Below are 17520 nucleotides of genomic sequence, written 5' to 3'. Positions count from 1 at the left end.
CTACTTATCTTAGGCTGGGGTTCTAGTCACTGGCCCTTGTTCATTTTTGCTTCCAAGTTGGCTGACTTGTATTGCCCCAAAATTTATAAGGTTCTAACCTCCAGTGCTTTATTTAGAGATAGGACCTTTAAAAGGGTAGTTAAGATTAAATAGGTCATATGGGTAAGCTCTAACTCAATATGACTGGTGTTCTTATAAAAAGGGGAAATTTGGAGACAGACTTGAATATAGAGAGAACACCACGTGAACATGAAAAAGCCATCTACAAGCCAAGGGCAGAGGCCCTTGGAATAAAACAACCCCGTTTTGGGCTATTAGCTTCCAAAACTGTGAGGAAATAAATTTGTTTAAGCCACTCCGTCAGTGGTACTCTGTTATGGTATTCCTAACTGCCTTTGTTTATGTTATGCCCTTCACTGAAAACGTCCCCTTCCTCTCATGCACATCTATTCAAAGTGTCATTTAACATTGAACTTAAACAGCGAGTTGGTGAAGTTATCCCTGACACACCAGTCCTCTTACTTCCTTTTTCTAATCTAGCAGAGAATTTAGTCTGTACCACAGAACACATAAAGTAGAAATAAGAATTTCATGAGTTAATATAGGTAAAATGCCTAAAATAGTGCCTGATAAATAATAAGTCTTAAGTGTTACTTACTAATTACTTTTTTAAAATCAAATCATGTTACTACTAACTCTTTAGTATAATGCTGGGCATGTAAGTGCTAAAAACACTTGTTGATGTATAAACATTTAGGGGAAAATGAGACATAGTTCTTGCCCTTAAGAAGCTCCCTGGATAGCAGGGCAAAACCCAATTCTATAAGTAGCCTAAGTGGGGGGAAAAATGGGTTCAGAAAAAATTCACAAAAGATGAATCCTTGAAAGAAGATGTATTAGTTATCTATCACTGCGTAACAAATTAACCCAAACACAGCAGCTTAAAACAACAAATATTTATTATCTCAGATTCAGGAAGGGGATAGCTAGGTGGTTCTGGTTCAGGGTCTCTTATGAGGTTAGTTAAGCTGTTGGCTGGGCTGGAGTCATCTCAAGGAGGTGAAAGGATTTGTTTCCAAACATGCATGTGGTTGTCGGCCAGTTTCAGTTCCTTATTGGTTGTTAGATTTCATTTCCTTGGCACATAGGCTTCTCTATAGGCTGCCTGAATGTCCTATGACATGACAACTGGCATTTCTCAGTGATTCAAGAGAGTATGCATAAGGAAGTCCCAATGCCTTTTATGATCGTCTCAGAGTCATAGTCTCACTTTCATCTTTGGGAAGTCTCCAAAGATGTGCACTATAGAAATTTGTGGCAGTTTGGAAGACTGGAGAGAGGTAAAACTTAATAAAGAAAGTCCGGTTAAATAATCTCTTTCAAAAGTTCAGATAAGAGATTATGAGTGAATGATTAAGAGAATGGCTGAAAAATGGGAGAGGTAAGGATGGATCCTAGACTAATATTTACAAGGTAAAATATACAAGATCTGGTAATAGTTGTGTAGGGAAGAAAAGGTAAAAGATATCAGGCTTGACAACTAAGTATGTGGTACTATTTCCCCAAATTATCCATTTATTTCTTTAAATATAAAGATAGCCTTTTTTAAAAAATATATATTTTATTGATTTTTCACAGAGAGGAAGGGAGAGGGATAGAGAGTTAGAAACATCGATGAGAGAGAAACATCGATCAGCTGCCTCCTGCACACTCCCCACTGGGGATGTGCCCGCAACCAAGGTACATGCCCTTGACCGGAATCGAACCTGGGACCCTTGAGTCCGCAGGCCAACGCTCTATCCACTGAGCCAAACCGGTTAGGGCAAGATAGCCTTTTTTAAAAAAATGTTTTTATTGATTTTAGAGAGAGAGGAAGGGAGAGGGATAGAAATAGAAACATGTATGAGAAACATTGCTCAGCAGCCTCATGCACGCCCCACACCAGGCATGGAGCCTGCAACCCAGGCATGTGCCCAGACCAGAAATTGAATCAGTGACCACTTTATTCATGGGTCAATAGTCAACCACTGAGCCACACTGGCTGGGCTAAAGACAGATAGCCTTTTAATTAGCATTGTAAAAAAGTTTTTCTATGAAAATTTTAAAAACTATGAAATGAAATAAAAATAAACTGTAAAAGTCACTTCTGAAAAGTTGAATTAACATCTTGTACATATCCTGTTAGTCCTTTGTGAACTTACAAATTTTTACAAAATTGGAATTATATTTAAAAAATTTCTTCACACTTAATATATCTATTGATAAAATTTCCTCCACATCATTTTCAGAAGCTGAATACTGTTATGCTGTATGGATATAGCTTATTTAACCAATATTCTAGTAAAAATGCAGTAATGAACACTTTTGCAATAAAACTGTTACCCATATCCTTATGGTACATTTCCATTAGAGTAACTAACCTGTCAAATGCATATGCTCAAGGCTTTTGATACATATTGTTAAGCTATACTTTAGAATTTTGCCAATTTATACTCTCAGTAGTATAAGAAACCCTGTTTCTTTGAACACTTACCAGTATCATCAAGATTTAATCACTTATTAAAATAACACCTGAAGACCAAATTAATGTTACATCACTCGTAAGTCTAACTTACTATTAAACTTTTAGAATATTACTATTCAAAGCTTAAGATTCATGCATTTTAGCTGAAGAATCTGAGGTCCAGTAAGTTATATAACAAACCAGAATGCTATTTTGTGGGTGTTTCTGTAGAAGATAATTATATTGTAGTACTCTTTCTGATTTGCCACTCAGCCTCACCAATTATGCTTTTTCCTGCTCCCCCTGTAATGTTATAGGTTTCCCAGGAAAAGGTACGTATTTTCATTATCAAGGGCTGGAAGCTTGGCATAGTCTATTAGTTTAGCACTATTTTTCCTAGTTGTTTCCTAGCTTGGATTTCACACATGTTGAAGAAAACCTTTCAACATATTAACTTTAAAGTCTACCTAATCTTGGATAAGGATCTATTTAGTTCACTCAACAGCTCATTTATTCCCAGTCTCATACATTCAACAGTACTTCTCTAATGTCTTAGTGTGGGGGATAAAGCAGTGAATAAAACTTACATTTTTAGTAGGGCGAAGGGAAACAATCCTATCTAATAAAAGAGTAATATGGAAATTAACCATCACTCCGCTACACCCACAAGCCACGCCCACAAGCCAATCAGGAACGAATATGCAAATAAACCCAAGCAAGATGGCTACAGCCACAGAGAACAGGAGAGAGGCTTGGGTTTCCCTGGCAATGGAGGAAGCCAAGCTTTCCGCCTGCCCTTGCTGGCCTAGGCCTCCACTCAAGGCTACAAAGTTTCAATGATAGAAGACACATAAATCCAAACAGAAATGGTTGCCGCCACGGACCAAGCAGAAGGCTTGGCTCCGCTCCAGGCTACAAAGTTTCAATTGTAGAAGATAAATAAACCCCAGATACCAGGGCCTCCACTTGGGTTACCAGGGGGCATGGCCAGCCTGCAAACCACCACAGGCCCCTCGCCCAGGCATCCCACACCCCAAGGGAACCCCCACCCTAATCCGGGACACCCTTCAGAGCAAATCAGCTGGCCCCCACCCATGCACCAGACCTCTATCCTATCTAATAAAAGAGTAATATGCAGATTGACCATCACTCCAACACACAAGATGGCTGCCCCCATGTGGTCAAAGATCCTGCCCCCATGTGGACACAAGTTGGCCACCACAAGATGGCCAGCAAGGGAGGGCAGTTGGGAGGGACCAGGCCTGCAAGGGAGGGCAGTTGGGGGTGATCAAGCCTGCAGGGGAGGGCCATTAGGGGTGACCAAGCCGGCAGAGGAGGGAAGTTGGGGTGACCAGGCCTGCAGGGAAAGGCAGTTGGGAGGGACCCAGGCCTGCAGGGGAGAGCAGTTGTGGGGGGGGGGGACCAGGCCTGCAGGGGAAGGCAGTTAGGGGTGACCAGGACTGCAGGGGAGGGCAGTTAGGGGCAAACAGGCTGTCAGGGGAGCAGTTAGGCATCAATCAGGCTGTCAGGGGAGTGGTTAGGGGGTGATCAGGCTGTCAGGCAGAAGCGGTTAGGGGCAATCAGGAATGCAGGCAGGCGAGCAGTTGGGAGCCAGCAGTCCTGGATTGTGAGAGGGATGTGCGACTGCCTGTTTAGGTGGGATCAGGCCTAAACGGGCAGTCGGACATCCCTCGAGGGGTCCCAGATTGAAGAGGGTGCAAGCTGGGCTGAGGGACATGCCCCCTCCGTCCACAAATTTCGTGCACCAGGCCTCTAGTAAAAAAATAATGACAAATTATAAATGCTATTAAAATAGAGTAATTCCTCCTTTGGAAAACTGCTGTTTGAAAACTACTGTTTAAACTACTCTGTTATTCTTAGACAGTCTCTTATTCTGTAGGTCAAATCTGTTATTTTTAGATAGTCCCTTATTCTGTAAAGTAACTGTTTTAGTTTGAATAATAGAAAAAGATAAAAACTTAGCTGTCTGACCTTGCAAGCTAGCCATCTGACGTGACGTAACAGGCTAATACTGATACTGATAATAATTCCCATATTCTTATGCCAAGTATTGGTTCATTATGTATTCAAGGTTACAAATTGTCTGTGACAATAACCTACACAGAGCTCTTTGTGAAATCTGCAGACAAAGAAGCTCAAAAGGTATAAATAGGGGAAACTTCCTCTATGTCAGGGCTCAGAGATTTGGGAAACACCTCCCTCTGGGCCAGAATAAAGACTCCTAATTAATTGGCTCATTAAGGCGTCTCGTATCTATCTCGCTGACTTACAACAATGTGAGAGAGAATAAGTGAAAAAAGGAGCTACTTTAGATATGGTGGCCAGGGAAGAGTGTTAGAGATAATATCTGAGTTAAGACCTGAAGGATGAGAATGAGTTAGCCATAAAGACATAGAGAAAGCATATCTCAGGCAGAAATAAACAGTAAGTGCAAAGGTCCTGTGGAGGATCAGTTAAGTTGAATTGAGTACAAGAGACCCTAAATTGTAGCTTTAATGACAGTTTACTTTTTTCTTTATGTCAAAATCTGAATGTAAGGAGTATAGAGCTGGTATGGTACTCTACAAGGGTCTTAAGGCCTCAGGTTTCCGCCAGTTTAAGGTTTTACCATCCCTATGATGTGGGAACCTGCACCTGGCCCAAACTGGCAGCTAGAATTAAATGCTTCACATCTGTATTCCAGGGTGCAGGATATAAAAGGAAAAGCAGCAAAGAACTGAAGGTGTCTTTTAACATGACATACCTGCTTATTGGCCAGAACTACCACATGGCTATAGGGAGGCTGGAAATATAGTCTTTATTCTGGATAGCCATGTGCCCATGTCTATTACTATGAAAAAAATTGGAAAAATTTTAGGGGACAACCAACAGTCTCTGCTATAGACTGGAAAAAGCTTGATACATGACAGAGACAGAAAGGAAGGGTGAGAGCAAGATGAAGTTGGAGAGGTAGGCAGAAGCCAGATTATACAGTTTTAAAGGCCATGGTAAGGAAAATGAATTTTATTCTAAGGGTAGCCATTGGAGGTTTAAAATAAGGGAGTACCATAGCCTAATGAACTTTTTAAAATCATCACTCTAGCAGATATGTAGAGATGGTTTGAAGGGGCACAGGGAAAAGTGGAAGCAGATAATGTGGATATTGCTCTTTGAGAGATGTAGTGTCTTCTTGGACAGGGTGGTGGCATGAGAGGTGATGAGAAGTGGCTGAATTCAGAATACATATAAGGAAGAGCTGATGGTATTGGATGATCAGTTGGGGTGAGGAATTAAAGAATATTCCTACTTTTATGCCTGAGCAAGTAAGTGAACTGTTGTAGTATTGTTTATGGGAGGAAAGTTTGAATCCAAATGTTATTTCAGTACTGGTTACATTTTTAAAAAAATGTTTTTATTCATTTTTAGAGAGGAAAGGAGGATAGAGAGAAACATCCATGAGAAACATTGAGATACATCAATCGGCTGCCTCCCTCCTACTGGGGATTGAGCCTGAAACCTGGACAGGGAATCAAGCTGGCAATCCTATGTGAATGGGATGACACCCAACCAACTGAGCCACGGGGACAATAAAGTACTTGTTAAATTTGAGATACCTATCCTTTTTACCCCTTACCATAAGATTTTCAGTACTGTCTACATCTTTCAAAAATGTGAGGACTCCCTTTCCTATAACTAGTTATTTATAAACTCATTTTCTTCCCCTAGTGAGGATTTTTTTCCTCACTTTAAACCAGTAATTTTTCCATAAGGTACGCAAGAAATTTACCTACACACATTTCAACACACAAAACACATACAAGGTGTGGACTGTTTTTCAGTAAAAGCCATCAAAGTGAATAGTTAAAAAAAAACAAAACACCACCTATCTACAAAATGGGTAAATTTGATCAATATTAGTAATAAAAATGGACTTTTTGATGCAATAGGACAATTTTTAAAAATATTCTATTTACAGTGCTTACTAGAAAACTATGAACATAAGCTCTTAACAAATGTTAGCTTATTTAATACCTAGGACCAACCTCTATAGTAGGTATTCAACAAGTTTTACAAATTTCTTAACAGACTAGGGGCCCGGTGCACGAAATTTGTGCACTGGGGGGGGGGGGTCCCCTCAGCCCAGCCTGCCCCCTCTCTCATACTGGGAGCCCTCAGGGGATGTCCTACTGAGGCAACCGGGCTGATCAGGGGAAGACACCAGCCCTATCACCCCGCTGCTGCAGCCACTGCCAGTCACCACAGCCACCAAGGTGTTTTCATCAACACGGACTCCAGTCCCTTCACCATGAAAAAATGACAACTTTCTTCAGGCATTTTCAAGATGTGTCTTTCATAGGATATCACATTTCTTTATTTTTTTTTTATCCTCACCTGAGGATATGTTTCCATTGATTTTTAGAAAATGTAGAAGTGAAAGGAAAAGAGAAACATCAAAGTGAGAGGAACACTGATTGGTTGCCTCCTGCATGAGCCCTGACCTGGGCCCCAGCCAGGGAGGAGCCTGCAACCTAGGTACATGCCTTTGATCAGAATCGAACCGGACCCTGCGGTTGGCAAGCCTAGGCATTACCCACTGAGCCAAACTGTCTAGGGCAGGATATGACATTTCTTAGCCCTCCAGCAGCAAACCTTGTTTTTTTTCTCCAGAAGTGAGGTGGAAAAATCCTAGATCACTTTTTTGGATTCTTATACCCAAGTTACTAAGACTATTACCAGTGGCATACAGGGAGCTTAGCCAATGAGCGGTCAGAAAAGGTGTTTCCTCTGGAGTCACACGGATGGCCTCCGATCTCCGGCTCTACTCCTGCCAAGGCCTAATGCCTCTGGGCCTGGGCAGGGGACCCCCAGCTCCCTCTGATCGCCCAATTGCCCGGCTCACCCCTGCCCAGGCCCCAAGCCTCTGGCTGGGGCTTGGAGCCTGGGCAGGGGACCCCCAGCTCCCTCTGATTGCCCAGCTCCACCCCTGCCCAGGAGCCCCCTGGCTCAGGCTGTTCCCAGGTTGCTCAGGACCCACGGGGGGCCTACCTCGAGTGACCTGGGTGCTGAGAAAGTTCCCGGGACCCAGGCTGCTGGGTGCCTACGTATGGCAAATTAACCTCCATCTTTGTTGGGTTAATTTGCATACTCACTCTGATTGACTGTGGGTGTAGCAGAGGTACGGTCAATGTACATGTTTGTCTATTATTAGGCACTAGAGGCCCAGTGCACAAAATTCATGCATGGGGGTGTGTGTCCCTCAGCCCAGCCTGCACCCTCTCCAATATGGGACCCCTCGAGGGCAGTCGGACATCCCTCTCACAATCCAGGACTGCTGGCTCCCAACTGCTCGCCTGCCTGCATTCCTGATTGACTTCTGCCTGCCAGCCTGATCACCTCCTAACCACTCCCCTGCCAGCCTGATTGATGCCTAACTGCTCCCCTGCCAGCCTGGTCACCCCTAACTGCCCTCCCCTGCAGGCCTGGTCACCCACAACTGTCCTCCCCTGCAGGCCTGGGTCCCCCCCAACTGCCCTCCCCTGCAGGCCTGGGTCCCCCCCCAACTGCCCTCCCCTGCAGGCCTGGGTCCCCCCCAACTGCCCTTCCCTACAGGCCTGGTTGCCCCCAACTTCCCTCCTCTGCCAGCCTGGTCACCCCTAACTGCCCTCCCTTGCAGGCTTGATCACCCCAAATGCCCTCCCTTGCAGGCCTGGTCCCTCCCAACTGCCCTCACCTGCTGGCCATCTTGTGGTGGCCATCTTGTGTCCACATGGGGGCAGGAACTTTGACCACATGGGGGCAGCCATCTTGTATGTTGGAGTGATGGTCAATCTGCATATTACTCTTTTGTTAGATAGGATGATTGGACACTAGTAATAGTATAATTTAAAACTTGTTCAACAAAACCGTCAAATTAAACCTGTCCGTCTGGAAGTGATTTCTCCTATTTTACCAATGTTTATGCTATCTGAAACGTGTTTTGAATAAATATGGGGATGTTGAATATTAAGGTCCATCTTTTGGTATTAACAAAGTCCTATATATAAGTAAACTAATGGATAAAGTGGTAATACTTGATGCAACTATTTATAAATATATCTGTATATATACACATATATATGTAAAAAACCGTATCTCATTTTTATTATTCTAACTCAGTGGTCGGCAAACTCATTAGTCAACAGAGCCAAATATCAGCAGGACAACGATTGAAATTTCTTTTGAGAGCCAAATGTCTTAAACTTCTTCTAACGCCACTTCTTCAAAATAGACTCGCCCAGGCCGTGGTATTTTGTGGAAGAGCCACACTCAAGGGGCCAAAGAGCCGCATGTGGCTCGGGAGCTGCAGTTTGCCGACCACTGTTCTAACTTATGATTCTAAATATTAATAGTTATACTTATAATTTATTAATAGATTAAAATGCTCAGTAATATGATAAATGTACATACATGTATTTATATATCTGTATGTATTACGTTTAGAGGCGTATTCAGTTTTTTAACATGCCAACTTACAGAGCAGAAGAAAAAGTTCAGAAGACAGGCAGAACTGTTGGGGAAAAGGTAGGGAAGAATATAAAGAAGTGTTCTTCCTTGACCTTTCCTAACATAAAAAACACGGTGAAGCAGAATGTTTAGTGAAATGAATAACCATGTAAAACATTTCCCACTGGCTACATCAGCACCACTTGGAGTTTAATTTACACAGTATCTAATAATATTTCAAAATACATTGCACTCGGTAAAAAGGACAAAGACATCTTTTATTTTATGCTTATATATTTTTTATTTATGAGCGACAGATAACCCTTTGCCCTTCGATGGTATATTTTAAGTTGGATTACTGAGTTTTTTGGAAGAAAAAGTTGATTTTACAAAAAACAAACAAACAAGTAAATTAGGAATTTTATTTACTCCAAATGAACTGCACTTTACATTAATAAGTTCTATTACTCAAATAGAAATAACAATTTTCACATCCCCAAAACACGTGTAGAGGGTCTTTTTGAGTCCACAATGTCCAGTACTAACAAAAAGGGAAGAGTTTATCAATATAAATAGGAACAGGTTTATTACTTCAAAGAAAAAAAATTTAATTTCACTCTGACAATTATTTTTCTGGAAAGCAGAGACTTTTTATTCTCCTGAAGTTTCCACCAAAGCCACCATCATTTCAAACAGCCCTGCTGATAGCCCAGCCAGTCATTCGCGGCGAGAGAAAAATGCTATAAATCTAACAGCCTGCGCGAGTTCCCCCAAAAGTGCTTTAAAACCCTGCTCCCCAATATGTACCCTCCCACCAAATTAAAAAAAAAAAAAAAAAGGGAAGGAAGGGTGGTGAGTAGAAAATACCGGTGGTTTCGGCAGAGGGGCACTCACTTCTCAGGAGGCGATGTGACGCGCGGCGGGTCCCTGGAAGTGCGTGCAAAGGCACCGGAGGATGCAGGGCTGAGGGAGGAAAGCAGGGCCGTGATCAATAGACATCAGGTGCTGGGGCAAGGGGGCGTTCCAGGAGGACGTGGGGCGGGGTGTCCAACACGTACACAAACACAAACACGCTCCCCGGCCCCGGGAGGGCGGACCCACGCCACCTCACCACTCTTCATCCCTGGACCCCGCGGCCCACCTCGCACCCAGGGCCCGTGCCCAAAGTGAACCAACCCGCCCCAGGGAAACTGTAGAGGCCTCAGGCTCCGCTCGCTATAACGGCCGCGGAGAAGCTACAAGCCTCCCGGGGAGTCGGAGGGAGATGTGGTGGAGGCTGCGGACAGAGAGATGACGGAGTGAAGCGCCTCACCCAACCACTGTCCAACGCGCGGGAAGCGGTCAACCCACCCCCAACCTTGTCCGGTCGGCTATTGCCTCTCCCACCTTCCGCCGCCGCCTAAGGGAAGCCGGAACGACGGGGGTCACGGTGGGGGTCAGAGGGTAAAGGTCTTGCTCCCAGCAGCCTCCGCGGTGGATACGTCGCCATCTTGGATCCGCGGGACAAGAAAATTCATGCGGTGAGTTTTTGGCAAATTTTCGGAAGTCTGGCAGCGGGGCGCGCGGCTGGGGCGGCGGATTCGGGGCCCCCGCAAGGCGGGGGAATGCCTCGGGGCCGGTCCGGTCGCGCCTGGGGTCCGCGGGCAGCGTCCCGGCCCGCCGCTTCCCGTTGCTTTTGTCTCGGCTCCAATCGAGAGAGGGAGAGCAGAGCGGGCGGGGAGGGGGGGTGGCGGCGGTGGAGGGAGGGAAAGAGGGAGGGGGTGTGTATAGGGAGGGTGGTGGATGGGACGTAAAGCGTCGCGGTACTTGGGTCGTTGCAGCAGCAGCTCTGGATCGTAGGCCCGGTCCCCTCGGTGGGCGCTGGGGTTTTCCTCAGACTCCGCTCTCACGGGCTCCCGCCAGAGCGAGGAGCCTGCGCCGCGCTGCTTCCTGGGGAAGAAGAGAAGGCAGCAGCAGCGGTGGCCGAGGAGCCCGGGCCCTCTTTAGACGGCGCTGCCGTCTTCCCATAAGCTGCCGTGGTCCCGTGCTGTTCACATTCTCTCAGTACACGCACATCACCTGCAACTTTGTGTGTGTGTGTGTGTGTGTGTGTGTGTGTGTATAAAAGATGGGTGTTATTGGACTGACTAACGGGTCTCGGAGCCTCCAGGCTCTGGGATACCGAAGGATTTGGTTGATGGAAGGAAGAGTGCAGCTGTGATGCTTCCTCTTACCACCGCACCCGGAGGCTGAAGCTTCCGTGGTATGGTAGAGACTGAGTCCGGATAGTCCTGTGGTGGCGGAGGAACCCGAGACGTTTCTGTCTGTGAAGTTGCTAGCCCTGGGTTTCTACTTCCGTCGGGGCCTCTCCACCTTTTGCTGGCTTCGGTCTAACTTAAAAGTTTTACGGAAGAAATGAGTGGAGTTAAAAGAGGCCTTCCTAGTTCTTGTCGAGGTTGTGTTCGTCTAGGAGAAAAGCCCTATGACTCTTGGTGACTGGTGATCGTTTTTGCATGCAAGTTGAAGTTTCCTTTAGTAAAAGCATTGCCAAGGCTTTAGAATTTGCATTTATTCCAGGCCCTGTGAGTACGGTAGAACCTCCATAAAAGTCTTACATACGGGTACCACACTCTCGAAAGGAACCTAAACATCAACTTCCTTTGAATCCTAGGAGATGCCTTCAACATCCAGAAGACCGAATGCAACACTTTTTTTTTTCCATTTTCATAAAGCTCTTGGTCATAAAACTCCTTTCTTAGTCTTCAGGACAGTTTCTAATAAGTATAAGAAAATATACACTTATATGAACCCTTAGATTCTTGGTGGAATGGTAGACGGTATTGGGTTAAAATCTGTTCATGAGGGAGGCCGTACTTGAATTTAGTTCATAGTTGAACACATTTTCTGTCATGCTTGATATTAGGAATGTCTAGACTTCTGGAATAAGTGCAACTTTTGGTTTGCCCTTTGAAACAACATAAGTGGAAGTGGGGGGGGGTATAGAATTTTGAAAATATTTACGTATTTACATATCATTGTTTATGTTTAGTTATTAGGGAACACTTCCTGTTATTTGACCACATTTGTTTCCAAATGTCAATGAACACATTTCTTTTGCAATTATGGACGATGACTTTTCTAGATTTAAAGGGTTAAGAATCACAGTGGACTGAACTGTTAAATGTCTGTTATATTTAAAATGGTTAGATGTCTACATTCTGAGCTCTTTTTATTGAAATACTTCTAAATGGACCAAGATCTTTAGTAAGCTTTGTATGTTGAACAACTCTTTAGTTTGTAGTTCTTTTGTAATACTAAATCAGAAGGAAAAATTCACTGTAAAAAAGGCAAAACTTCTGCTGCTCTTCTTTCTTGACTTCTTAAGATCCTCATTTAATTTTAAAAAGTTCATTTTCTATCATTTTTTCCCGAGGGCTTGAATTGCAGTGACTTCTATGAATACTTCGTGTATTAGAAAGGAGCTGAGAAACTTTCATATTTTTTTTTGCATCCTAATTAATGCTGTATCAATAAAAGTGAATTAATGTAGGTATCATTTGTTGGCAGAAACCTTTTATTCTAAGTATACTATGTAGAGCTATCTGTAACACAATATGATAACTCTTGGGGAATGAGAATTGTCCGCATATTTAACCAAGCAACAAATACAACCTTTAAAACATTTTCAGTTTCTGTAATACTTTCGTTTTAAAGTAAACTTATGTGGTGGAAAAACAAGGGCAAAATTTATACATATGAGTGACTTATATCCCTTTCATTTGAAAAGCACTTGATCTTGAAGATAAAATAAAACTAGTTCTGCCAAAGAGAACTAATTACCTATGTTTATACTTTAGAACTTTGGATATTTAATTTACTTTATTATTATTGAGAGATACTTTACAGTTAGCGATAACCTGAAAATTCTGTTTACTCAAAAGTAAATAAGTACTTTAGATTTATGAGTAGATTTCTCTAGAAGTGCTTCTAACCCAGTTTTGGTTTTTATCTCTTCATTAGATATTGATGTTAAAAGTACTTGTATTTGGGAAAAATACTTACAGAATTTTTTTCACAATCCTTGGGGAGTTATAGTATTTCCCTTTTTAGTGACAAATTTGCTTCATAACATTTTCTGATACTATAGAAAAATAAAGAAAAGGTAGGTTTGCTTCATGTAGCATATGAAATAATAAGTGTAATAGACTAGTAAGGAAGTTAACAATTTTTTTGCTCTTTGTCTTAAAATTTTTCAGTCTAGAAAGTTCAATTATGATTACATAAAAACAAACTTTCTATGTGCTTGCTTAAACAACATGTGAAGACAACTTATGCAAATAGTGATACAGTCTTAGGAGAAGATACTACTAAATAAGATTTTATTTGTTACATAGACTTCTAGTGGATTTTGTAATACAAAGAAGCAAAAGAAACCAAGGTACCAAGTAGGGCCGTTTTACAGGCAGAGTTACTCTGAGTTACACTGTAATGTTTGAATAGAATTATATACAATATTGATGTCAAGGGATTCAGTACTATGATAGGAGTCATTCTGGTTGATTATACAGGTGACTGTCATTACTAAGGATGATTTCTACCTGTGATACTTAAGTGAATTTCAGTGTGGCTTTGACCAGGTATTTTAAAAAGAGCTATATACTAAAATTGATGTCTCTTGTAGAAAGTCTGTCTTTGAAAAGAAATAAAACAGACATTAGGATTTTAAGTTTTTAGAGTTACTTTATCATTTTATTACCTTGGTTCATTGAACCTTTTCTTCAATTTAAATAGTATATATATTTTTTCTTGTTACTTCGGTGTTTTGTTTTGTTTTTAACTTGGCTTCCTTTTTTTTAAAAAACTTTAAAGACTCCTTTCTTAAGACAAGCCATGCTGATATGGCTTGTTCATTTATTTACTTTGTCTATAAGGATGACCTGGAAAAATAATTTCTAACAGCTTCTTGTTTGAAATACAGATGCAAATTTCCAGATATCACTTGGGGGTATGCTTCATTTGGAACTAATAAAATAGTTTGTAATGTTATTTTTTTTGTAAGACCCATAACTTATATAATATGGAAATGTAAATGAATTATCCAGGAGGGAAAAGAAAATTTGCCTTCTCTGAATACACTTCAATATGTTATATATGCTTAGACTCAGGATCCAAGTCTGTTTATATACTAGACTAGATATTGGATATGTTTGCCACTTCTCTGAAAGTGTCCCTCTTTTTTTTTTTCTTTCAGGTGAATGTATTTAGGTGTGTATGGGGGAGGGATATTTTTACTATCACTTCTCTGTAGTTTTACAGACTTCTTATTCTTCAAAACTCTACTCTGGTGTCACTTTCTTTTTTTCTTTTTTTTATACTTTCATATGAATTTGTTTATTTTTTTATTGTTTGAAGCAGTGTTTCTCAACCTTTTTAATGCCGCGACCCTTTATTTTTATTTTTATTTTTTTAAATATATTTTATTGATTTTTTACAGAGAGGAAGAGAGAGGGATAGAGAGTTAGAAACATCGATGAGAGAGAGACATCGATCAGATGCCTCCTGCACGCCCCCTACTGGGGATGTGCCCGCAACCCAGGTACATGCCCTTGACCGGAATCGAACCCGGGACCCTTCAGTCCACAGGCCGACGCTCTATCCACTGAGCCAAACCGGTTAGGGCAATGCCGCGACCCTTTAATACAGTTGCTCATGTTGTGATGACCTCCAACCATAAAATTATTTTCGTTGCTACTTCATAAGTGTAATTTTGCTACTGTTAATGAATCATAATGTAAATATCTGTGTTTTCTGTGTTGCGACCCACAGGTTGAGAACTGCTAGCAGGGTCGCCTAAGACCATCAGAAAACACAGATATTTACATTATGATTCATTAACAGTAGCAAAATTACAGTTATGAAGTAGCAACGAAAATAATTTTATGGTTGGGGGTTACCACAACATGAGCAACTGTATTAAAGTGTCGTGGCATTAAAAAGGTTGAGAACCACTGGTTTAAAGTATTGGTGTTGCTTTCTTAATGAAAATTTAGCTGACACCTATACTGCTTTTATTGAACATGTCATACTGTATTGTAATTTACTGTCCAACCCCATTATCCACTGTAAGCTCCACTGCAGTATAAGCACCTAAGAGGTAGTACTTTGTCCTATTTATCTTTACATTTCTAGAATTTTTCTCTAGTGCACAGTACTTAGTAGGTATCAATAAATATGCAATACGCAGAACAGGTGCCAGATTGTAATTTGACACTTAAGCTGTCAGAGTGCTCTGTTTCCCAGTCTACATATCAGACAGGTTGGAAGGGGTTGGGAGAAGGCCATCCTGCATTCCTTCACTTCTTTGAGTCCTTATATTTTTGTTTCTAAATTTTCGATGGAAAACGGATAACCAGCTTCTTAGAGAAATGTATGTAGAGTGCGTGCAGGACTAAGGGAAGAATGTTAGTAATAAAGTGCTTCTGGCAGAGTGTTTAGATCTATATATCTTGCTGTATTTTGTATGGCTAAGGTCACTAAGGTCATTGGTTGAAGGAGATATTTTGTATTTATAGTTACATGGTGATAAGTATTTACCATTGCTTAACTGTGTTCATATATAATATATATGCTATTTTAATTTTCTAAAATCTTAAAAATTGCAGTTCGAGAAAAATCTGGCCTTTAAGGGTTTGAATAAGATTATATACCAGGCTGAAACCGGTTTGGCTCAGTGGATAGAGCATCGGCCTGCGGACTGAAGGGTCCCGGGTTCGATTCCGGTCAGGGGCATGTACCTTGGTTGCGGGCACATCCCCAGTGGGAGATGTGCAGGAGGCAGCTGATCGATGTTTCTCTCTCATCGATGTTTCTAACTCTCTATCCCTCCCCCTTCCTCTCTGTAAAATATCAATAAAATATATTTAAAAAAAAAAAAGATTATATACCAGTTTTATGCCCCCCCTCCCCCTTTTTTTGAAATGTAGAAATCAAAACAGGGTAATGACTCCCAGTTGTATATAGAGGAGATGCTAACATTTAACTTAGATTTTAGAAATCATGCCTTTTGTTTTATTTGCTTACATGTTTTTCAGAGGCTTTATAATGACTAAAAACTACTAAAGATAGAGAGGGTATTTATGATTATTATTATTTTTATTTATTTATCTTAGAGAAAGAAACATTGATCAGTTGCCTTACACATGCGCCCCAACTAGGGATTGAACCCGCAACCTAGTTATGTGTCCTGACTGGAAATTGAACCCACAACCTTTTGATGTGCGGGATGACGCTCAACCAGTTGAGCCACCCGGCCAGGACAAGAGGGTATATTTTTTAAAAGAGAACTCGATTCATTGCTCAGGACACCAAACCTTTCTCTGTTTTTGCTGAATTGAAGTATCTTTCCTGATGTGAGAGTAGATAAGAATGCACACTTAGTAAAATTTTACTTTGCCAAGGAATGATAAAATAAGCAAGAGAAAATTATGTGTCCTGGCAATTTAGGTAGCAATGAGATCTGCTTTTTTATTTCCCCAAACAAATTGATATACAGTTTTTTAGTTTGTATATTTGGATGTTGAAATATAACTGCATTTTGTTTCAGCATCTGGACAAAATGTAATGACTGATTATGTAATACACTGTATTTGGGAGAGGAACATTTGGTTTTCTGTCATCTGGCAGGAGTGTGTATTTGTGTTACTTTTTACATTGTAAATTATAATGCTTCTACATACAATTTTGTATTTAATTTTTGGTTTGTAAAATTTTTTTTATAGATTGGTCAAATAATATTCCATAAGTTTACCATGCCATTCAAAGTACCTGATTCCTTTTGGCTTAATTTTAGTACTTAATATTTTAAAAATGATTTACAGCTTGCAAAATACTTCACTTCATCTCAATTTTATATGGTTGTCATTTTGATGTTAATTTTTAAAATAAGGCTAAATTATTATTTTTGTTTTGTGTTGTTCATCCTCGCCTGAGGATGTTTTTTCCACTGATTTTTAGAGAGAGTGGAAGAGAGGGGGAGAGTCGGGGGTGGGGGGAGGGAGAGAGGGAGAGAGGAATGTGAGAGAAAGAAATACAGATGTGAGAGAGAAACATCAATTGGTTGACTGGGGCCTGGATTGAACCTGTAACCCAGGTACGTGCCCTTGACCTGGAATTGAACCCAAGACCCTCTGTTACTTAGGCTGACACTCTAACCACTGAGCCAGTCTGGCCAGGGCAAAATAAGATTAAATTTTAACATTAACGTAAAGGTAAGATAATCAAGCTGTCTTGATTACTATGAAAATTCAAAACTGGGAATGAAGTAGGCTATTTTATCCTTAGACTGGACTCAGCATCTAATACCATTTTCACTTAATGCTACTCTAAGTAGAAGGCTTGTTTTTGTTTTAACTGATCATCTTGCAGATTCAGAATAATTAAAGTTATAACAGGAGTTTGAAAGAGGAGTAGTAGGAAATTTTTGTTTAAAACTTGACTTTCTAGCCCTAAGTGGTTTGGCTCAGTGGATAGAGCGTCGGCCTGCGGACTGAAAGGAC

General features: G+C 41.3%; 1 protein-coding gene across 7 annotated transcripts in view; it reads left to right on the top strand.

Annotated features, from left to right (window-relative positions):
• Positions 1-10417: 10417 nt before the first annotated feature.
• Positions 10418-17520, top strand: part of CNOT2 (CCR4-NOT transcription complex subunit 2) — a 140631-nt gene continuing 133528 nt past the window's right edge. The window contains exon 1 of one of the 7 annotated variants that reach the window (XM_080659473.1): positions 10418-10506. Coding sequence is in view for 2 of the 7 variants with exons in the window: in XM_080659471.1 (XP_080515597.1) it covers positions 10502-10506 (5 nt within the window). In the remaining 5 variants the exon portion in view is untranslated. The remainder of the gene's footprint in view (positions 10507-17520) is intronic. The other 6 variants (XM_080659471.1, XM_080659469.1, XM_080659472.1 and 3 more) reach the window with 6 other exon arrangements.

The sequence above is a fragment of the Plecotus auritus genome (assembly GCF_963455305.1).
Source record: "Plecotus auritus genome assembly, chromosome: 3".
Lineage (NCBI taxonomy): Eukaryota > Metazoa > Chordata > Mammalia > Chiroptera > Vespertilionidae > Plecotus > Plecotus auritus.
Note: the sequence above shows the minus strand (reverse complement) of the source record. Positions and strands in the feature narration are given on the sequence as shown.